Source organism: Eschrichtius robustus, chromosome 17 (assembly GCF_028021215.1).
Source record: "Eschrichtius robustus isolate mEscRob2 chromosome 17, mEscRob2.pri, whole genome shotgun sequence".
Lineage (NCBI taxonomy): Eukaryota > Metazoa > Chordata > Mammalia > Artiodactyla > Eschrichtiidae > Eschrichtius > Eschrichtius robustus.
The window spans coordinates 58364949-58389960 of NC_090840.1; the positions used below are offsets into that span (position 1 = coordinate 58364949).

Sequence of the window (25012 nt, forward strand, 5' to 3'; positions counted from 1 at the left end):
CATCTATACATTCTTTTTCATATTCTTTTCCATTATGGTTTATCACAGGATATTGAATACAGTTCCCTGTGCTATAGAGTAGGACCTTGTTGTTTATCCATTCTCTATATAATAGTTTGCATCTGCTAATCCCACACTCCCAATCTGTCCCTCCCCTGCCTCCCCACCTCCTTGGCAACCACAAGCCTGTTCTCTATGTTTGTGAGTCTGTTTCTGTTTTGTAGATATGTTCATTTGTGTTGTATTTTAGAGTCCACATGTAAGTGATATCATATGGTATTTGTCTCTTTCTGACTTATTTCACTTAGTATGATAATCTCTAGGCCCATCCATGTTGCCCTGCAGATGGCATTATTTCATTCTTTTTTATGGCCGAGTAGTATTCCATTGTGTATATATATGTAACACATCTTCTTTATCCATTCATCTGTCATTGGACATTTAAATTGTTTCCATGTCTTGGCTATTGTGAATAGTGCTTCAGTGAACACTAGGGTGCATGTATCTTTTCAAATTAGAGTTTTCTCTGGATATATGCCCAGGAGTGAGATTGCAGGATCATGTGGCAACTCTATTTTTCGTTTTTTGAGGAACCTCCATACTGTTTTCCATAGTGGCTGCACCAATTTACATTCCCACCAACAGTGTAGGAGGGTTCCAAAAGGTTGGACTTTTAACATGTCCCAAATTAAAGATGGTGTATTCCTTCTACAACTTACTCCTCATCCTGAATGTGTGATAAAAGGAAAATGTGTACTATTCTTCCTCCTTTTTCTTGTCCTCTAATATGATCTCTCTGTCCTCTCTTCTTGACTGCCACTGTCATTACTCCAGATCAGTTTCTCATGAGCTCTTGTAGTTATAATGGCCCTCATGCTGGTCTCAGGCCTCCAGTTTCTCCGTTGCCTACATACTTTTACAGATGAAGTATGTAGACATACTTTTAAGCACTACTTGAATCTCACTACTCTCCAGCCCCAAACTTCCTACAGTTCCCTCTACAATTCCCTGAAGACAGTAGAAGTGCATGGTGGTAACAGAGGTCCTGCTGAACACTGACCCCTCAGCAAGCCCTCCTACTCTCATAGCAGGTGCTCCCCCAGGCCTATCAGGTAGGGTGCTTAGCAAAGCAACCTTTGTTTTCTTTCTGGGAGCTCTTCCAGTAGTCAATTACAGGAAAAAAAAATCTCATTAAACATCAAATATCAAGCTGTCAAAATCATTTCTTATCTCTTGTATATTCTTTAAGATATAAAACCTTTTGAGGAAACTAGCACACATTGAAAACTAGACACTCTACATAACATATAACCCTCACCACAACTCTCTGGGGAATGTATTATTGTCTCCATTTTGCATAGTAGGTATCGGGGAAAATCTGACTCTCTAAATCATGTTCATTTTACTAAACAAAACTCCTTGAAGATCTGTGTTTACATTTTGATCATCCTCAGCACCTAGCAAAATTACCCGAAAACATATAATTGCAACACAAGAAATATTTGAACAATGAACTAATGTACCTGAAGCTTGCTCACACTTGGGAAATAGCTCTCTCTTTGGAGAATATTTAATTATTTCCCACGTATAATAGCTATGATACTGAACACAGCCAGGTTCTAGCCATTACCACTAACAGATGGATATAGATATCTTCATAATTATGCACAACAAAAATCATCTGAAAGCACAGATGTTTCCTCCCACACATAGTGTAAAATAAAGCTGACTAGGTAATTATGACACCAGGCCCTTTTGTCACCAACCTCTTCTTTCAAACAGTTTTCCAGGTACTCTGCTCAGATGTCAAGCACCTCTCATTATCTAAGACGTTCATCCTCTGCTATAGGAGTGTTAGTTTTTTACAGTGGTTTTGACATAGGATGTTTTGATAAAAAAGAAGTGTCTTTGTTAACAGAGGTACAAACTGGTAAGTCTTTATGTATTAAGGAGATCAACTTAATACACCAGCAGTCAAATGCATCCTCTTAATTTTTTTGTGTTAGTGCTGATAGATTTTTCTATTAGATGTTGGGTCTCTCCTGGCAGGTGTACAGCAGATGAGTACGTGAGTGAAGAAGGGAGGAAACTTTGCTGAGGCTGTGGCTGCCATTGGTGGGTGAAGGTTGGGGAGAGACAGAGAGACAGAGACAGAAATGAGAAGGAAGAGGAGGAGCAGAAGGAAGGAGGAAGGTAGGTAGAGAAAGAGGGGGAGGAAGAAAAGAGAAAGAAAACCAGAAGTTCTAGATCATGAGAAACTCCATGTGCATGGATGGAGTGCATGGATATTCTCACTAATGCTTTTCCCTTATCCAAAGGGCCTTAATAGGTCTCATACCCTTACATATAATTTGTGATATTTCTTCTAGGCCCCCTGCAATGATTTTCAACTAGACTCTGGACATGTAAGCAATGAGTGTTTTCATTATTGGTCTAAGTCATTCATTACCAAAAATGTATAAATGATAAACTCAAAGTAAATGGAAATATTATTTTTAAACTATAACATGTTCAGAAAAACTTTACATATCAAAGTTTGCTCTAAGGACAAAACCACTTAGATGGCCCATGTATTTTTGTGGTCTTGAAGTCAGGAGATAGGTTTTGTTTCTAGGATAAAGGGTTAAATACTTGTAATTTTGGAGACTCTGATCCTAAACCAGAAATGTAGTATTCTTTATGGTTTTTCGTAGACTCTATACATTATCAAGAACAAAAATGTTAATAGGTTTAAATCATTTCTTGTAGATCCACTAGTTTTAGATAAAATATAAATATCAGTAGAATATAACAAAAACACTAAAATAAAGAGAGTGCTTTCATCCAAATAACTCCTCATAATATTACAGGAAAAGTATTCCAGCTGAGAGCTTTTGGCAAGAGGGGATCACCACTGTATCTAACCAGTTTCCCCCAATAAAATTACATGAACAATTTGATTTTAACAATTTCCCTACCAAAAAATTTTCAAATTTCTTTAAAAATAAGATACTTCAAGAAGCCGAAGGCAAAAATACAAATACTGTTTTAACAATCCATACATATTTAGCATGGAAGATGACTACAGACTTTCTTTTAGTTCATTTCTCTCATGTTGTTGTTCCTCTAATAGCTTTTTATTGAGATGTACTACACAATCCATTTATTTAAAGTATATAAGTCAGTGATTTTTAGTGAAGTCACAGAGTTGTGCAGTCACCCCAATCAATTTTAGAACATTTTCATCATCCCCCGCCCCTGCCCAAAATGTATACCCACTAGTAGCCACTCCCTATTTCCCCCCAGCCCTTGGCAACCACTAATCTCCTTTATCTCTCTAGATCTGCCTATTTGTAGAAATGGAATTATACAATGTATAGCCTATTGCGACTGGTTTTTTTCACTTAGCATAAGGTTCATACATGTTGTAGCATGTATCAGTATTTCATTCTTTTTATGGCTGAATAATATTCTGTTGTGTGGATATATTGCGTATTATTTATCCATCCATCCATCTGGGTTGTTTATGCTTTTTGGCTATTATGAATGTTGCTACCATGAACATTAGTGTACAAGTTGTTATTTCTTTTGGGTATATACATAGGCATGGGATTGCTGGGTCATATGGTAACTCTATGTTTAACCTTTTGAGGAACTGTCAGACTGTTTTCCAAAGCAGCTTGCGTTGTTGTTCATAGCTCTTGATTTCTCAATTATTTTTTCTCACACCTGATTCTAACTGGGTTCCTGAAGCACCAGTAATTAACCTCCCAGCAGAACATACTATTACCAACATTATAGAATAATATGCCTCATACTTTTATTACCCTGTTCCTCCACTAAGATAGCCTCACCCTTCTCTTTTTTCCTCTTGTAAGGTATATATTTGCAGACAGAGAAAAACACTGAATACATATTTTCTATTTAGTAAAGGACCTGAGAATATAGTTTCCTTGAAAGTTCTTCATTTTGTGATTCCAGTGACTGAATTAATGTTGCATGCTGAACTACATTTTTCCTGGAAAAAAATAAAGATGGCAGATGAGGGAGCAATATGGCTAAGTGGAAAGTCTGGGTCATATGGTAGATGTATGTTTAACATTTTAGAAAATGCTATTTGCTATTTTCCAAAGTGGTTCTACCATTTTACACTCCCACTAGCAGTGTATGAGATTTCAGATGTTCCACATCCTTGACAAAGCTTGGTATGGTCAGTCTTAAATTTGAGGCATTTCAATAGAAGTGTAGTATATCTCGTGCTTTCATTTTGCAATTTCCTAATAACTAATAATGATGAGCATATTTTCATGGGCTTACTTACAGTTCATATATCTTCTTTAATGTGGTGTCGGGTTTAATACCTTGGCCCATTTAAAAAAGTTTATTCATTTGATTATTTTCTTATTATGAGTTTTGAGGGTTCTTTATTCTGGATACTAGTCCTTTATTAGATATATGTGTGCGAAAGTTTCTCCCAGCCTGTGGCTTGTTTCTCATTTCCTTAAGACTGTCTTTCCAAGAACATAATTTCTTAATTTTGACAAAGTTCAATTTATCAATTTTCTCTTTAATGGATCTCACATTTGGTGTTACATGCAAGAAATCTTTGCAAGGAAATCTTTACAAAGATTCCCTTTTATATTCTAGAAGTGTCAGAGTTTCAGGCTTTACATTTAGATCTATGACCCATTTTGAGTTACTTTAGGTATAAGGCTATTAGTTTCATATGGCTACTCTAACAAATTACCATGAAATCTGTGACTTAAAACAACAGAAATATATTATCTCATAGTTCTGAGGACAAAAATCTAAAATCAAGGTGTCAGTGGGGCCATCCTCTCTCTCCATGTTCTGGGAGAGATCCATTCCTTGCTTCTTCTCACTTCCGGTGGCTGTCAGCATATTGGGTTGTGGACCTATCACTCCAGTCTCTGCCTCCGTCTTCACATGGCTTCTTCTGTGTGTTTATAATCTCTTTCTCACTTATAAAGATACTGTAATTGGATTTAGGGTCTACCTAGATAATCCGGAATAATCTCTCAATGTAGCTAAAGATCCTTAACGTAATCACTTCTGCAAAGACCCTTTTTCTTTATAAGTTAACATTTACAGGTTATAGGGATTAGAACTTAATATCTTTGGGTAACCATTATTCAGTCTCCCCCAAAGGCAAAAATGGATATCCTTTCTCCACTGAATTGTCTTCACATTTTTGTCTAAAATTAATTGACCGTGTACGTCCATATATGCATCTGTATCTCGACTTTCTATTCTGTTCTGTGGATCATCTATTTGTCTCTCTTGATGCCAATACCACATTGTCCATTGACTTGATTACTGTAGCTTCATAATAAGCCTTAAAGTCAGGTGATGTAAGACCTGTTTGTTGTTTTTGGTCCCTGCTAGGATTGACTGATCACATTGAATCTATAGATAAACGTAGGAACTTGGGGAGACATCTTTTCAATACCGACTTTCTGATTTATGAACATTGTGCTATTATAAATGCTATTTTTTTTATAATATCAGTTTCTGAATGTTGCCAATATATAGAAATACAATTGAATTTTGTATATTGATTTTATTTCCTGCAACTTTGGTAAACTCACTTATAGTTCTAGTAGTTTTTATTTTAAATAAATTCCAAATGATTTTCTTCATAAATGGTCATGTTGCCTGTGGATAAAGACAGTTTTACTTATTTTCGAATCTGGATTCTTTTTGTTTATTTTTTCTTGCCAGACAGCACGAGTTAGAATCTCTAGTACAATGTTGAATAGAAGTGGTGAGAGCAGACATTCTGGCCTTGTCCTCAACCTTACGGCAGGGGTGGGGGAGGATGAAATTTAGTCTTTCCTCATTAAGTACGATGCTGCTAGTTTTCTGTAGATGCGTTTTATCAGGTTGAGGAAGTTCTCTTTCATTTCTAGTTTGCTGTGATTTGTAAATAGGATGTTGGACTTTATCCAATGCTTTTTTTACATTTACTGAAAGATCTTATGTTTATTTCTTTCTTCTTGTCTGTTGAAATGGTAAATTTCATTGAGATGTATTTCAAATAGTAAACCAAACTTGCACTGCTCAGATCTCCACCTGGTCATGATGTATTGTCCCTTTTATTTCCTTTATATTATTCTTTAATTTTGCTAAAATTGTGTTCAGAATTGTTGCATTCATGTTCATGCAGGATATCGGTCTATAGTTTTCTTTTATTGTAATGTCTTTGCCTGGTTTTGGTATCAGGGTAATGTTGGCCTCATAGAATAAATTGGGCATATTCCTTCTTCTTCAGTTTTCTGGAAGAATTTGTGTAAAGTTGATATTATTTCTTCAAATGTTTGGCAGAATTTACCTTTCATGCCATTGGGTCTGTGAGTCTTTGTGGAAAGGTTCTTAACTATAAATTCCATTTAAAAAATAGATATAAAGCTTTTCAAGTTATCTATTTCTTCTTGACTGAGCTCTGGACACTTGTGTCTTTTTTAAAGAATTTGACCATATTTTCTAAGTTGTCCAAATTATTGGGATAAAGTTGCTCATAATATTCCCGTATTTTAAATATCTGTAGAACTTGTAGTGATTTCACTCACCCCTCTTATTGCTGATATTGGTAATTTTTATCTTCTGTCTTTTATTCCTGATCAGTTTGGCTAAACATTTATTAATTTTATCAGTCTTTTCAATGAACCAGCTTTTGGTTTTGCTGATTTTCTCAAATTTTTTGTTTCTTATTTCATTGACTTCTACTCTGATCTTTATTATTTTCTTTTTTTTGCCACTTACTTTGGGTTGAATTTGCTCTTCCTTTTCTAGTTTCTTAAAGTGAAAGCTAAGGTCATTGATTTGAAATCTCTCTTCTAATAAAAGCATTTAGTGCTATAAATTTCCCCTTAAATACTGCTTTAGCATCATCACACATTTTGATATGTGTTATTTTCATTCATTTTGAATACTTTGTTACTGTTTGATTTCTTCTTTGACTTAGCTATTTAGAAGTGTGTTATGTAGTTTCTAAATATTTGGGGATTTTCCAAAGTTCTTTCTGTTACTGATTTCCAATTTAATTTCGTTTTGCTCAGAGGACATACTTTGTATGACATTTTTGATTTATTGAGATTTGTTTTATGGCCCAGAATATGATCTATCTTGATAAATGTAATGTTTGCACTTAAGAATGTTTATTCTTAAGATTAAGAATATTGAGAATGTTTTTCTGTTGTTATTGGGTAATGTTTTCTGTAAATGTCAATCAGGTCAACTTTGTTGATAGTGTTATTTGAATTTTCTATATCCTTGCTGACTTTCTACTTATTTTATCAATAATTGAAAGAAGGGTATTCAAATCTCCAACTATAATTGTTGATTTGCCTGTTTATTGCTGCAGTTTTATCAGTCTTTACTTTTTGTATTTGAAACTTTGTTATTTTAGGTGTATAAACATTTAGAATTATGTCCTCTTAAATGACTAATCCCTGTATTATCATGAAATAATCTTCTTTATCCCTGGTATTATTCTTTGGTCTGAAATTGACTTTGTGTGATATTAATATGGCCACTCCCAACTAATTTTATACTGGTGGTTTCATATATATGAATATACATACAATGTACATATTATTACAGATGAATACTTTTAAATCAAAATATATATTAAATATATTAAAACTGATACAATTGTACATGTTAAATGGGCAGTTTATTGTGTGCAAATTATACCTCAATAAAGTTTATTTTAAAAGCTGGTACAGTGATAATATGTACATTTGAAATATTAATAATTATAGATTTTAGATCTAAATGGCCCAGTATATTTTTCTAAATTAAATTTTTTTCAATAATTTTTATTTATTTATTTTTTTGAGAATTGAGTACAGCACTTAACTATAATTGGCAGTCTTTCAATGTATGCACACACCTCTTTATAGACTTTATATCATTGTGCTGCAAATAGGTTACCAGCTGCCTAGATATTTAGGCCCTTGGATAGCCAAGGTCACTTCTGGCCAAGAGCAACCTCATTTTTTTGCCCCACTCTGCCATATAATTTTCTGTGTGCCATGAAGTCGGGGTGGGGGCAGGTTAGAAATCTATGATATTGCTGGGAAATAGTATGAATACATGTGGTAGATTTCAAAGATGGTTCCAATTTTTCACCTCCTCCATTTTCATGTCTTTACCACATAACTTTGCCGAGTACTCCACTCTGACTCTGGGATAAACTCTGTGATTTGCTTTGGCCAATATGATATCAAAAAATGTGACACAAGCAGAAGCTTGAAAAATGCTTGTGCAATTGATCTTGCCCTCTTGCGTCCTGACACATAGCCATAATACATGTTTGGGCTAGTCTGCTGGAGAAAAAGACAGGTGGAACAGAATCTCAGGATAGATGCAGCTAGCAATGGATCCAACATAAGTTGCTTCTCTTGAAACATGACTTGCTTGCTTTTAAACCCAAAATACTTGCTGAAAGCAAAGTGAAAGGGTGGCTCCTTTGATTTCCTTCCCACGACAGAAACTTTGGAACCCAGGTGATATTCAATCTCAGTTTTCTTATTTCCTTTGAGACACTAAGGGGTGTTTCCCTCTTATCTTCTAATAGATGCATTAAGGAGCAGAAAAACATGTTTTTATGAACCAAAACTTCTCACAGGAGTATCTATTTTCTTAGAAAACAGCACACAAATCTTGTTGTAAATTGCCAATATGTTACAATTTAACTCCATCTTTCTTCAGTGAGAAAAGGAAAAAAATATTACTTACATATGAGTGTCAGGAAGTTTTCAGGCCCATTAAGTGGGATTTAACCCATTCTCCTAAAAAACACTAATACATAGAATTCTAATATAAAAACATACTGCCAAGTGTCCTTCACATATACCTATTTATACCTGCCCCCCCCCCAACAGGGTAGGAGAGTTCCCATTTTCCTATATCCTGGCCAATATTTACTATTATAAAACTTAAATTTTTTTACCTATTTCTCTGATTACCTGGAAGACTAGGCATTTTTTAAAAACTGTATTGGCCATCTTTATTTCTTTTCCTATTGACTTTTCTTTCTTTTGCATGCTTTTCTATTGTGTGATTTGTTTCCTTTTTTATTATTAATAAATAGTTCTCTTTGATAGTAGTTCCCTCATATACTATGCACTGGCAAAGATCTTCTCACAGTCTGTTGCTTATCTTTTACCCCTGTTAGTAGAACAGGTCATAAAGAAATTTTACATTTTGTAATGATCAAATTCATTAATCTTTTCCTTAATTTATTTTTGCTTTCTGGGTCTTGAAGCCTTCTCAACCTTGAGATTATAAACATTTCCTTCTAGTAAGTAAATAGAAATTAAATGTGTATTTGTTTACTGATGCAATGATACCACCTTATTTAATTACTGCTTCATAATATATCTTGGTATCTAGTTGGCTTGGCCGTTTTTGCCTATTTTTCTTTCATACTAATTTTAGAAGGGCTTACTTCTCACTCATTTATTACTCCAACATCCCAACATTAGGCCTAATTTTTACTAGCTCAACTACTATCACTTTTTCAGTAAGACACACTTAGTACTAAGCAATTAAAATATTCATTATTATCAATGACTAGTACAATACCAATTTTATTATTTGCCACACATAAACTTACCGTTGTTCTTATCTCTATAGATAATCACAAATGTTAGAAATACCTGTGCAATGATGAGTTAACCTGTAATTTCCATTCTATGTAGAAATGTGATAGTTGTATATTATTTCAAAGCATTATTTAATATTGTTAACCATTCTTAATTTCTTTTTAAAAACTCAGTTATTTAACACATATATTAAATACTTATTACACATTAAGACCTGTATCAGGCCCTGGATATAAAATGGTGAAAGTGCTCCCTTAATCAACGCTTGAAATTTTAGGCGTTATCAGGAAGAACAAGGCAGAACTAGATAGCAGTCTGTGAAGAAAGGCGGGAATATGACCATGAGGAGGTGGGCAGGCAGGAACTAGACCCAAATGTTGCCAGTCCACAGGTAGCTCCCTAAGCACTTTAACTTCCTTTATTTCACACCACCAAGTGCAGTTCTTACTTGTGCTACAGTACATTGCTGACCTGTCTCCCTAGTGGGCTGGGGCCAGGAAGAAATGCAATCTCTGGATCCCATGTGGAAAAGACCCCTTGGAGAGCCCTGCCCCAGTGGCCATTATCCCTGCCTGCCCCTTTTTTTCTTTTTCCCTTAATGTGGCAACTGAATTGTGACTCAATTAAATATTCTGCAGATTGTTTTCATAATTATTTTTCACACTCATTTTTTTAAATTGACATACACTATATTAGTTTCAGGTGTACATAATGATTTGCTATTTATATATATTGCAAAATGATCACCATAGTAAGGATAGTTAACGTGTTACTATACATAGTTACAATTTTTTTTTCTTAAAATGAGAACTTTTAAGTTCTACTCTCTTAGCAGATTTCAAATGAGCAATGTGGTATTGACTATAGTTGCCATGCTGTACATTACATCCCCATGACTTATGTATTTTATAAATGGAAGTTTGTACATTTTGACCCCCTTCACCCATTCAAATCCCCCACCCCACCCCATCCCACCCCCACTGCTGGTAACCACCATTCAGTTCTCTTTATCTCTGAGTTTGGTTTTGGTTTGTGTGTGTGTATGTGTGTTTTTAAGATTCCACAGAGAAGTGAGATCATTTGTCTTTCTCTGTCTGACTTATATTGTTTAGCACAATGCCCTCAAAATCCATGCATGTTTTCACAAATGGCAAGATTTCCTTTTTTTATTGCTGAATTTTATATATATGCCATTATTCACCCATCAATGAGCACTTAGGTTGTTTTTATATCTTGGCTATTGTGAACATGGGGGCACATATACCTTTTTGAGTTAGTGTTTTTGTTTCCTTCAGATAAATACCCACAAGTAGAACTGATGGATCATATGGTAGTTCTACTTTTAATTGAGGAGACTCCATACTGTTTTTCATAGTGGCTGCACCAATTTACATTTCCACCAACAGTGCACAAGGTTCCCTTTTCTCTGCCTCCTCACCAACACTTGTTATTTCCTGTCTTTTTGATAATAGCCATTCTGATAGGTGTGAGGTCTTGATTTGCATTTCCCTGTTGATTAGTGATGTTGCACTACTTTTCATGTATCTGTTGACCATCTCTGTCTTCTTTTGAAAAATATTCAGATCTTCTGCTCATTTTTTAATTGGATTTTTTTTTTTTTTTACTTTTGAGTTGTGTAAGTTATTTATTTTGGATATTAGCCCTTTATCATATATATGATTTGCAAATATTTTCTCCCATTCAGTAGGTTGCCTTTTCATTGTGTTGATGGTATCTTTTGCTGTGCAGAAGCTTTTTAGTTTTATGCAATCCCACTTGTTTATTTTTGCCTTTGTTGCCATTGCTTTTGGCGTCAGATCCAAAAAAAAAAAAAATCATTGCTAAGACTGATGTCAAGGAGCTTACTTGCCTACGTTTTCTTCTAGGAGTTTTATTGTTTCCTGTCTTACATTCAAGACTTCAATCCATTTTGAGTTACTGTGTATAGTGTAAGACAGTGGTCCATTTTCATTCTTTTGTGTGTGGATGTCCAGTTTTGCCAAAACCATTTATTGAAGAAATTGTCCTTTCCCCTTGGTATATTATTGACTCTTTTGTCATAAATTAATTGACCATATATATGGGTGGGTTTATTTCTGGGCTATTTTGTTTCAATGATCTTTGTGTGTTTTTATGCCAATACCATACTGTTTTGATTACCGTAGCTTTGTAATACAGTTTGAAATCAGGGAGCATGATGCCTCCACCATTGTTCTTCTTAAGAGACTGCTTTGGCTTTTTGTGGTCTTTTGTGGTTCCATATAAAATTCAGGTTTGTTCTATTTCTGTGAAAAATCCCATTAGAATTTTAACAGGGATTGCATTAAAGCTGTAGGTAGCTTTGAGTAGCAATTGCTTCCAATCCGTGAGCATGGGATGCCTTTGTATTTATTTTGTATTTATTTTTTATCTTCTTCAGTTTCTTTCACCTCCTTGACTAAATTTATTTGTAAGTATTTTGTTCTTTTTTAATGCAATTGTAAATGGGATTGTTTTATTTCTCTGATGGTTTGTTATTAGTGTATAGAAACTCAACATATTTTTGTATATTGATTTTTTTATCTGCAACTTTACCTAATTCATTGGATCTAAGTTTTTTTGGTGGAGTTTTTAGTGTTTAATATATACAGTCATGTCATCTGTGAAGAGTGAGTTTTACTTCTTCCTTTCCAACTTGGACACCTTTTGTTTCATCTAATTGCTATGGCTGGGACTTCCAACATTATGTTGAATAAAAGTGCCGAGAGTGGGCATCCTTGTCTTGTTCCTGACCTTAGAGGAAAAGATTTCACTTGTCATCATTGAGTATGATGTTAGCTGTAGGCTTGTCATATACAGCCTTTATTATGTTGCGGTATGTTCCCTCTATACTCACTTTGTTGAGACTTTTTATCATAAATAGATGTTGAAATTTGTCAAATGCTTTTTCTGTATCTAAATTAATGTGATGTATCACGTTGATTGATTAGCAAACATTGAATCATCCTTACATCCCTGTAATAAATCCCACTTGATCATGGTGTGTAATCCTTTTGATGCATTGTGAATTTGGTTTGCTAATATTTTATTGAGAATTTTTATATCTATGTTCATCAGGGATATTGGCCTGTAAGTTTCTTTACTTGTGGCATCCTGGTATAGTTTTGGTATCAGGGTAATGCTGGCCACCTCAAATGAGTTTGGATGGGTTCCCTCTTCTGTTTTTTTGGAAGAGTTTGGGAAGAATTGGTATTAATTCTTTAAATGTTTGGTAGAATTCACCAGTGAAGCCGTCTGGTCCTGGTCTTTTGTTTGTTGGGAGGTTTTTTATTACTCCTTACTAGTAATCGGTCTGTTAAGATTTTCTATTTCTGCATGATTCAGTCTTGATAGGTTATACGTTTCTAGGAATTTATCCATTTTCTACGTTACAAAGTTGTTAGCATATAATTGTTCATAGTAGTTCCTTATGATGCTTTTCTTTGGTTAATTTCTTGAACTTTATTATCCTCTTCCTGACCCTTCCCACTGGCAACTCTTTTGTTTGTTCTCATATGGGTTCCATCCCTGCTTAAATGTCTTTCTAATAGAGCAACTCCACCTACCCCCCACCTGCTTCTTAAAGAGAAATTTCACCTGGAAATCACTAGAATATTTGTCTTTAACACTGTATTATCCTTAGCCCTGAAAATATGTTATGGTACATAGCTGATGCTTACTAAACATGTTGATATAATGAATATCATTAAATGACTCCATATGAAAAACACCAAATACTACTTTATTACTATCATAAATATTTTATAAATTCCCATTTATAATTTATGGTAAAAAAATCAACAAAACACAAGGTACTACATTCATAGCACTTGTTGTATATATCTCTTTAGAACATTATTCAAACTGAGTTAAATATTTGTGGAATCCTTGAAACATTTCAAGAAAACATGACTTGGAATCACTGCTCTAGACCTGCTACTCTCTTAACATAGATCAATATGCAAAAATATTTAGGACTAGTTATCCTAATAGGTTTCAATTCAACATTAATCATGTTAAAAATCACATATACAAAGGAAAGAAAATTGATTACCATATGGAAATTTGCATATATATATTGTCATATGGTTAATTAAGCACCACATTAATCTGTATTTTTCTTAAATTCCCTAAAAAGGGTATTTATGATCTCTGAGGTAAATTTTAAAGAAAATTTATATCTACTGTCACATAACAAAGGCTTTTAATAGTTCACTGTCTAAATAGTCTTTTGTTTCATTAAATTTTACAATGACACTAAAAAGTTCTGCAAATATCACTGTTTTGTTTTTTGGTTCAGCCATACTTTTTTTTTTTTCTGTGTTCATGATCTCTTAATGCTTGATAGCTATCTAGTCCTCTTTCCTAGTACTAACAGAGTACTATTAGGACTCCACTGTCACTACCAGTTCTCAGGAGTTTTCCCAACTTTTTATCCAGCATCCCAATACTTCTCTCCAGGAAACTGCCTTCTGACATAGTGTTTAGAACATGCATGTAATCCCCATCTTTTTCCTCCTTTTCTGTCTGTCTCTCAAACTTATTTTTCCTTCTTTCACTAAAATTTAATTCAGCCAAACACTTGTCTAGATAGGCAAGAGATATGTTAGGAACAAATGTTTCCTACCTTGTACTCTTTTCTTCATTTTCTGCCTCTTATATTAAAGTCTCAATTCCCCTATTATAAAATTTAACTTGAAGTTTATATAAGAAGCATACAAAAATGGTATAAAAGTAAACAATTTTCCAGGTAAATGCACACCAAAAGAAATCCAAGGAAATAATATAAGAAGCTAAAATTCATGGCAAAACATATTTAATGTATAAACAAACAGGATTACTTTTTTCTTAACTGTAGAAATGTAAGAACTACCAGGACGAATTATAATCTGTATGGCAGACTGTTTGTTACATAAATGGCTCCCAGTGAATCATACCACCTGCTATCTGTATCCTTGTGTACTCCACTCTCTCTCACACTGACTCTAGACTTGCTTTGTTCAATGAAAGATGAGCAAATATGATGCAAGTGCAGGCTTGATAAACTCTTGTACATTAGGGCTTGCCCTCTTGTAATGTTTTTTCTGTCATGGGAAGAAACACGGTCTAGTTTACTGGAGGAGGAAAGGCCATGCAGAACAGAGACAGTCAAGTCAATGAACCATGAAAAATTATAAAACATCCTGTTTTAAACCACTGAGTTTTGCAGTGGTTTGTTATATAGCAACGGATAAGAGCTACACTTCGTAGAACCTTATCATCTCTCTTTATTTATGTCTGTGGAAGACCAAATGGATAAAAGTTAAATAAAGCTATACTTAATATGAAAAAACACTTAAGGTCTCTCAGCAAACTTTAACAGTACTAGACCTGCTGTACCTGTTATATTTCTCCCTCTACCCCAGCTATTCAGTCCATTTAAAAAGCATTTACAAGAATCAACACTTTAACTATTATCCTATACATTCTATAGGTAAAGAAGTAGAAACTGTATCAGTGAACAAAAAATACACGATAAATATTTTTATTTTTAAACATGAATTGTACATCTTTCATATAAAAGATGAGATTCTAGCCTGTTTTTAAAAAATTAATTATACCTGCTGATACTATCTTTACATTTTTTACAGAAGCTAATTTTCTCTAAATTTGTAGCTTCATTCCATAGCTTTTATAGACTCATAATCTCAAATATATTTCCAATATCCTTTAAAAAATAAATTCATACAAGATAATTTTAACACAATAAAACTTAACAGATTACAGCACAACTGCCCAGCCTTCCAGCTACCACTGAATACTTTTCCAGTACAGAGAAGCCAACATGTTGGAGCAATTAATTCTCTGTATTTACCTTTATTAAAAAGAGGTTTTTGGTAGTGAGAACAAATAATCTCTCATTTGTTGCTTGAAAGCCTAAAATAGGATCACTGGTTTCTAGGCTTGCTACCTGCTGCTTAGCAACCTGCCCTACTTGCCTGCCTTCCTTCCTATTGTAAAGTACAGTGGACATGGGAGTGGGCTGACGATAGATGAAAACTCGTCGAAGGCACTCGCAAAGGGCTGCATAAGAGTAATTTGGAGCACAGGCAAAAAATTTTTTGTCTCTCTTTGATGCTTGGACGTAGCCTGCCAAGAAATATGAGACAAAAAAAAAGAAAAACTATATTATTAAACAGAAGGGGAAAAACAGTGATTTAACATTTAATAGTTCATAAATTTTATTACAAATTGAAAGGGTTAAATAAAAATATATATCATAGATACTCAACAATGGTTAAATTCTGAACCATTAATGACTAGCCACAATCAATCTCTCCCAAATGGTGCAAAAATAAAGCATTAATTCCTAAGGAACAAAATAGTGTTTCATCCCTTCAAAAAAAAGCACAATATAGTTCCTATATAATTTCCATGAATAATTAAAACACTAAAAATCTAACACACTAAAAACATGCCAAAATATCTTTAAATAATAATTGAGTACATCAATCACAGATGTGGCATTACAGCATCTTTTCTTTTTTCTTATCAAATAAATGGGAAAATGTTTATAGGATGTATTATAAAGTTGTTTTAGGAGTGTGTGCATAATGCAGACCCCATCCCCGAAGGTACTAATATGCACAATGCATTCCCATTATTTCTATAATGTCAGTGGTATTTTTATACACCAATACCAACACTGTAACAGGATTCGTACTTCACCTCTCAGAAGTAGAGCCTTGAGACCACTACAAACTCAAAGAAAATTCAAGTATCTATTTTAAAAAATTCCATTAGGATATCCCTTGAAAACTAATTAAACTTTGAAAAAATAATCTTTTTAAAAATTATCTTTCTAGTTTAAAAGAGCATTTATGTTCTGAAATAAAAATTAGAATTTTCAGATTGGGACATGATTACTGAACATTATAACATGTGAGAGAGGAAATATAACACTAATGTAAATTGAGACCTCATCAAACAATGAATGAGCAAAGGAACCACTGAGCACAAGCAGATCAATGCTGGTTTTTTAATATTAAGCAGGCCTTGAGGAGGAAAAAATGGAGAGGACATAGACACCTATTTGAGAGCCTAGATTTAGCTCTCCAGGCTAATCTTGACAAAATAATGTACATAACACCTCAAGACTACACATCTAATGTAATGCTGATTTAACTTAAAGTCAAGCATAATAGAATTCCATTATACTAGGGGATTTAGGGATACAAAAGAAATATCTGAAAATTAAGATAAAGCTTTCCTCTTACTGAAAAAAATAGAATAAAAAATCAGGAATTTTAGTAGAAAGGCTAGAAATTATGTGGATAAATTATTCAATCAAACTTTATTTATTTCGGGTCATAAAAATCCATTTGGAGTCTGAATTAACCAGTTTAACAGCCCATTTTACTAACTATAAGGGATAATTGAAAAACTCTCCTCTACAGTTAGGGCTGTACATATACAGCAATCACAATGCATAATTTTACTTCCTGCTGGCAGTTTAAAATAACCTTTCAATAAAGCAATGGCTGTGGTCAATTCATATAAAAAATTTCTCCCACACAATACTAATGTATTTTATCATTAAATCAATTATTGCATAAGTCTACAATTATGTAGCTCAAAATGTTTCAAGCTCTAGTTTTAAAACCAGTATTTTCCCTTTTATCCTACAGAATAAATTTCATTTCTGCTTATCATCATCTTCCCTAAGTATTTTCATTATAATGGCTGTTTTTCACTTAAGTTCCATGTCTCATAATGTGCTTTACCTTAGAGCAATTCCATGATTACCGAAGACTACTCTGAAGAAACCTGAATACAAGTTCTATGTAGGGTACTGTCAAGCCCCTTGTTCATATTCTGATATTGTATAGCTTAGTTGGAATAAGCAAATAACTGATTAGAATGATTCATGCAGTTAGATAACCACTTTGATTTCTATTCTGTGCTGATCTTCTGCACAAGCATAAAAACAAATTAGTCCTACTGTTCCAAAAGTACTAACATTCATCAACTATGTACAAGCAACCAAATTATAGCACAAATCAATCCAAGCATAATTAGGACAGCTCAAATTTAAACAAACCCAAAAACTTAAAAAAAAAAGAATGACTGTAGTTTTCAATGTAAAGGAAAAAGTTGTCAAAGAGCTTGCTTATACCTAAAGCATTGAAAGTTGCGATATGCTCCCACATATCGTCTTGGTTGCTGGAGTGTGGTTGCCAGAGAAGTGCATCAACATCATGGCGCAAACAGAAGCAGGGCATTTCTTTAGGATCCACTATGACAGAGAAAAGGTACTGGTTGCTTCCAAGATTCACCTAAAATAAAAAGTGACAAAAAATCATTTACTCAACAACAAATTAATAATAATACGGATGACAGCTGACACACAGAACTACATGTCAACAACTGTTCTAAACTTTTTATATGCCTAAAACTGATGAACAACTCTTCATAATGCTCCTGGGAGAAATGTGCTATTGTTAGGTCTATCTTAAAGCTGAGGAAAGTGATGCACAAAGGATTTAAGTAACTTGCCCATGGTCAGGCTGGTAATAAGTTGTGGAGCTGAGATTTGAATCTGGAGTCCATGTTCTTAACCACTACACTATAGTATTTGTCAACTGTTAGTAACTCATTTACAACATGCTATAAAGCACCAATTTTATAGGCAGAATATTTTTTAAACCACAGAATACAAATAAGTTTACAAATGCTAATTTGTAATAATAACTATGAAGAACGATAGCTACTATGATTTATGAGCACAATCTATGTGCCAGACATGTTATAAATATTAACATCAATAACCCACAAGGCTGTTATTATCTTCATAGATGAAAGAATATAACTTGAGAGAGCCTGAGTAACTTATTCTAGGCTACACAGAAAAATCACAATGCTAGGATTCAAACGCAGATCTGTTTACAAATTATTGACTTTGTACTGTCTATTTACAATAAAATGTCAAGAATGTTCATTATGTTAACAATTTTATTGCAATATTGATGGCTAAAGGAACTCATTTTACTACAGACTCATTAGGTTGAGGCTCATAACTGGATTCCATCTATAGCAATACTTTTTTTTTAATGGAAAGAGGCTGCAGTGATATTCTTCATTACAAATGCTGTTTATCAGAGTTAAAAATGCCTAAATACCAACAAAAATCATATCAAATATAGAAAACATAAAATATGCATAGTACTTAATAAACACTGAATTGCTTCCATGAGTTTTAGAGCAGACTGGAGAATAAAATGTTGGGTTGAAATTAAAGGTGGAGACCTGACCTATGTTCAATAGGGAAAGCTGTGAAGTGGCTCTCCAACACAGGCCACAGGAGAATCCAGAGACAGAGCAACCTAATATGTGTTGCTGCAACAATGCCAAGGGATAGGGCTTTTGGGTGGGGCCAGTGCTTGTTCTCTGCAGAAGGGGAACAGGCTAGCACACAGTGTTCACGGACTATTTCTTCTCTCCCTTTGCTCCTGATAATCACTGGCTAAGTGAGGTTTATTTTCAAAATCACTGCCAACTAACTGGCCTTTTATATTACATTTTACAGTAAGTTTTATTGTCAAATTCAGTTTTTTCTGTAGTTTCAACTGTATTCTCATTACTTTGTTTTATACTTTCCATTAATGCATGTTTCAGCAAATAGTTTGTGGATCTGCCCCCCAGAAAGTGAACAAATTATTCCTCAAATAAGATTTGGATGCTTTAAATATACTCAAAACTAATTATCTGGAAGTTTTAAAAACAAATTATAATAAACTAGTCTGATGGAACTAACTGCAAATATAATTTACTGTGAGATAAAACACTCCCTTTAAATGAGATTAATTTTTTATGTAGTAAGAGACTGTGTGATATTCATTTAATAAATTCTAGCCTTCCTATTCTTCATTTTAAACTCAAGTATTCCATACAGCTAAATAAAAAAGATCACACCACTTAAGATGTATGATACTTATTAGGTTGGTCAGCGGCCATGTTAGGAAAATAAACTTATAATTCCATTCAAAGGTTGCAAGCTAAGAGTAGACAAAGGAACTGCAGATAAACACTGCTTTTAAGATAACACCTAAAAAGTGGTTTCATCTTTCTCATGGTAGTTACTGAAACCTCTTGATAATTCTTTATACCTTTTACTACTTTTTCTTGCCTCACTGCACTAGCTAGGAGCTCCAGCATGATGCTGACTAGGAGTAATGAGGGCAAACACCCTTGCCTGTTACCAATCTTTGGGGAAAGCATTCTAGCTTTTTTACCATGAAATACGATGTTAACACTCGGTTTTTTGAGGAGGCAGTTACCTTCAACTCCTAGTTTGCTAAGCATTTTTATCATTAAGTTTTGTCAATTCTTTTTCTGCATCTACTAGAATGGTCAAATATTTTTCTTCTTTAGTCTGATGATACACTGAATTATGTTGATTGATACTTGAATGTTGATGAGTCAGCCTTGAATTCCCTGGGTAAACACTACTTGGTCATGATGTATTATCCTTTTTACTTACTGCTGGATTTCATTTACTAATATTTTACTGCGGACTTTTGTATCTATATTCATGAGGGATACTGGTGTGGTTTTTAATTTTTTTCCTGTTTTCTTTTCTTGTCATGTCTTTGCTATCAGGGCAATGCTGGCCTCATAAAACAAGTTGGGAGGTGTTCCTTCCTCTTCTATTTTCTGGAAGTATGTATAGAATTGGTATTGTTTGTTCATTTGGTAGAACACACCAGTGAAACAACCTAGGTCTGGAGATTTGTCAGAAGGTTCCTAACAATAAATTCAGTCTCTTTAACAGATATAAGACTATTAAGGATATCTGTTTGTTTTTCAGTGAACTGTGGTAATGCTTGTCTTTCAAGGAATTAGCTTCACTTAAATTGTCAAACATATGAAAATAGAGTTGTTTATAACATCCCATTATTACACTTTAGTGTCTTTTGGACTTGTACTGACATGTCCATTTTTATTTCTGATATGGTAATTTGTGTTGTCTTTTTCCTTGGTTACTCTGGCTAGAGACTTATCAATTTTGATCTTTTCATTGGTTTTATTATTTTCAGTTTTCAGTTTCACTGATTTCTGCTCTTTGTAAGTTTCCTTCCTCCTACTTGCTTTAGACTTGGTTTGCTCTTCTTTTCCTGGTTTAAGATGGAAGCTTAAATTATAAAATTGAGACATTTTTTCTATTGTAATATAACATGTAATGCTATAAATTTCCTTCTAAGCACTGCTTTAGCTGCATCCCATATGTGCTGTGTTTGTTTCATTTTCATTCCATTCAAAATATTTCCTATTTCCTTTGTGAGTTCCACTATGACTCACAGGTTATTCAGAAATGTATTTAATTTCCAAATACTTGTGGATTTTCCAGATTTTTCTGTTATTAATTTCTAATTTAATTCTGTTATGGTCAGAGAACATTCTGTTCATGATTCTTATTCTTTTAAATTTGTTGACATTTATTTTATGGCCCAGAATATGGTCTATTTTGGCAAATGTTCCATGTCCCTTCTGGGATTCCAACTAGATGTATGGTAGACCATCTGATATTGCCCCACAGCTCTTGGATGCTCTGTTTTTTTGTTTGTTTGTTTTTAATCCCACCCCATTTCCACCCTCTTAGGTTAGTAAAAATTAGCAGAACTGAAATCAATCTTCAAGGTTACTGATTTTTTTTTCCCCTCAGATGTATTGAGTATACTGATGAGTTTGTTGAAGGCATTCTTCTCTTGTTGCTGTGGGTTTTTTTTAAAACTTCTATCATTTTTAATCGACTCTTCTAGTTTCTCTCTGCTAAAATTCTGTATTAATTTATTCATCTTTTCTACTAGAGGCTTTAACAAATTAACCACAGTTATTTAAAATCCTTTGTCTGGCAGTTCCAAAATAGAGGTCATCTCTGAGTCTGGTTTGTTTCCCTTGTTTCTTGACAGCTGGATTTTTTTTACTTCTTTTTGTGTGTCTTGTAACCTCTGACTGAATACTGGATGTAAAAGACAGTAGAGACTGAGGTAAGCAGTATTTATGCCTGGTAATGGACACATTTCTTCTGCTGGGCCATTCGTGTGGGTGGTCATGACAGAATACTGGATGTAAAAAACAGTTGAGACCGAGGTAAGCAGTATTTATGCCTGGTAATGGACACATTTCTTCTGCTAGGCCATTCGTGTGGGTGGTCATGACAGAATACTGGAGGTAAAAAACAGTAGAGACTGAGGTAAGCAGTATTTATGCCTGGTAATGGACACATTTCTTCTGCTAGGCCATTCGTGTGGGTGGTCATGACAGAGGGAGGTTGAGAAAGGGCTAAGAAAGGGCTGATCTGAGCTTGAATTCTGTTGTTGCTATGGTTACCTTCAGTGCATCACCAACTTCAAATTCCTTCAGTGTTACTTTGCACTCTGGTGGGGACTGAGATGCTGGATGATCTTCCCCAACTGTACTGTTCCACCCCTAACTTTAGGCCTTCACCATACATCCGCATTTCAGAGAGTCTCTCTATGCTCTTACTCCTTCCCTAGTGGTAGATTGTTATTGCCTGTTACTTGGTGCTTCTCAGCCTGATGATGGTGGATGGAAGGATATAGGCAGAGGGTTCTCTTGGTTCAGCCTCAGTATTGGGCCTTGTGTCCTTGGGTTTCAGGGTTTGGGCCTTTTTAGTGATACTGCCTCATCTCCAATGGCAGGAGAATTCTAATAACCTACCCTTGATTTCCTGCCCCTGCCTCAGGCATAGTGGTGGTGTTTTAAAATTATTTTTATTTTCCCCCGGCTGCAGTGGGTCTTCTTCTGAGCCCTTAGGATAAGATCTGATGCTCTTCCCTCAGCAGCTTAAGGCTTTTGCTACTTAAGGAAAATAAACCAGGCAGGACTTCATGCTTCTTTCACAGCAGAAGATACTTCCCTCCTCCAACCCTGCATCACCAAGGTGGCTTTCCTCCTGTCTCCTCCCCTGCTCCCAGTCTTTCGCATCAGGCCCTGGTCAAGGTCCGTAAAGAGGATCTGTAAATCCCATGGGTTCTATACTTTCTTGTTAGCCCCCACTAGGCCTTTAGCAGTTTGTTGAATTTTTCTTACCCACTTATATGGCAATCCTTTCTTCTTCCCATGTTCAGATGAACCAGCTCTCCTATCAAATCTCTCCTTGGTGGTACCTGTTTTTCCTTGGATTTCAAGCTAGTTGAATGCCCTGTAACCTCAGATCTCTGAAAAATTTTTTAAAGTAATGATTCTACAGATTATCCAGGCTTCTCTTGTTGTTACATTGGGAGTGACACTCCTTCCAGCTTTCTAGAGCCTAGACTGAACTAGAAGTCCCCTGCTCACTGTTTACAAACTTGCCTAAAAAGCAAGCCACTTATAATGAGCAGACTGGTGACAGTTCAATATCCACAAGAGCTTCCATATACCCAAGTAGGCAAACTGTAGGATCCCACACCCTGGCTTCTACTAACAGAATCAAGGGTAGATGACTAACTTAAAAGCAAACATCTTTTATCCATTGATTTATGAAATGGTTAGATTGAAGTGTTTTCTTGAACAGGTGCTTCCCATAGGGGATGGTGGCTGGCCAAAAACAATAAATCCTCTTCTTTGGAAGTCTAAATGCCAAAGATGAACAATAAACATACAGCCAATAAGAAAGAGAGGCAAAAGACATACCCGGAGAGACTATAGGAAGCAGAAATCATGAGGTAGGAAGTGAATAACAGAGGTATGAGCAGCAGAAGCAAATAAAGAAGATGGTGATGTGATGATAATGGCACAGCACTACAGTAGAGAGCAAGGGACACTTGATTCTCAAGAGACAAGTAGATTACCTTGTCATCAGAACTATGTGCTATTTTCTAAACAATGTTTCCCTTCTCTTTTAGGTCTAACTAACTTGCAAATGCATTTGTTTACAGAATGACCTTCTATTTCTCTATGAGATCTAAAGAGATTGTTTCCACTATTCATTATAGTCTCCACATATGTTCACACTAAATATCTATGACTTGAGGTAACGAGAGGTCTTCTCTTCTCTTTGCAACCTTTAAAAGTACAGACTAAAGGATTTTGTCCAAAAGAGAAGAAAATCAGAATTAAGATTACAAACTGAAGCAAACTAGTTTTGCTAATAAGTTAATTAAGTGAATGAAAATAAAGTGCAAAAATTAAAAAGTACAATTCAAATTAAGTGCACTTTTTGTATGATGCTATAGAAACAAAAAAAAAATCAACATAAGAAAATGTTTGAAGAACAACAAAGACATATCATCATTAATTTGAAGCAGACAAAACAGGGAAATAGATGTTATTCATTATCTGGCATGGGCAATTACCTGTAAGAATCAAGAACAAGATGGTCAATTCAAAGTCTTAAAATAGAAAAATCTGCAACCTAGAATACTCTACCCAGCAACATTATCATTTAGAATAAGAGAGATAAAGAATTTCTCAGTCAAGCAAAAATCAAAAGACTACAGCAATACTAAACCTATCCTAAAAGAAATAGTGAAAGGTCTTCTCTAAATAGAAAGGAAGCAAGAAGATATAGGAAAGAGAAGCTCACAATTGGAAAGTAAATCACTTAAATAAGCCAGTATACAGATCAAAAAGAAAAAAAAAAAGCTATTTGTGAAAGTGATGATAAACACAAGGGACAGCAAAAGGATAAACATAAAGATGTAAAAGAGGACATTAAAATCATAAAATTTGAGGGAGGAGAGTAAGAAAATGTAGATTTTTTTTTTTTTTTAGTGTTTGAGCCTATATGACTAACAGTCTAAAGCAAGCAGCTATTGGAAGTGGTTAACATACTTGAAAAACAGGGTAATCACAAATCAAAAATACAACAGATTCACAAAAACCAAAAAAAGGACACAAGCATAAAATAAAAAGGAAATCATCAAACTACAAAAAGAACAACAAAAACAAAAAGAAACAAAGAAGAAACATAGAATCAACTGGAAAACAAAGTTTAAAATGGCAATAAATACAGTTATCAATAATTATCTTAAATGTCAATGGACTGAATGCTCCAATCAAAAGACACAGTATGGCAGACTGGATAAAAAAAACAAGAGCCTACATTATGCTGCATACAAAAGATCCACTTTAGGGCAAAGGACACACATAGATTGAAAGTGAGGGGATGGAAAAAGATATTTCACGCAAACGGAAATGACAGGAAAGCAGGGGTTGCAATACTCACATCAGACAAAACAGACTTTAAAACAAAGGCCATAAAGACAAAGAAGGACACTATATAATGATAAAAGGATCAATACAAGAAGAGGATTTTACACTCTTTACACTCGTCAACATATATGCACCTAATATAGAAGCACCCAAGTACATAAAACAAAAACTAACAGACATAAAGG

The 25012-nt window shown here is 34.4% G+C and overlaps 2 protein-coding genes across 3 annotated transcripts in view; one reads left to right on the forward strand and one right to left on the reverse strand.

The window, feature by feature from the left end:
* The window catches only part of ENY2 (ENY2 transcription and export complex 2 subunit), a 137099-nt gene that overhangs the window by 21755 nt on the left and 90332 nt on the right, over positions 1-25012 (forward strand). The gene's annotated exons all lie outside the window — the stretch shown is intronic.
* The window catches only part of NUDCD1 (NudC domain containing 1), an 89893-nt gene continuing 79757 nt past the window's right edge, over positions 14877-25012 (reverse strand). For both annotated transcript variants that reach the window (XM_068526014.1, XM_068526013.1), the window contains 2 exons: positions 17785-17944; positions 14877-15758 (listed from right to left, as the gene is read on the reverse strand). In XM_068526014.1, coding sequence (XP_068382115.1) covers positions 15466-15758; positions 17785-17944 — 453 coding nt within the window. In that variant the 3' untranslated portion in view covers positions 14877-15465. The remainder of the gene's footprint in view (positions 15759-17784; positions 17945-25012) is intronic.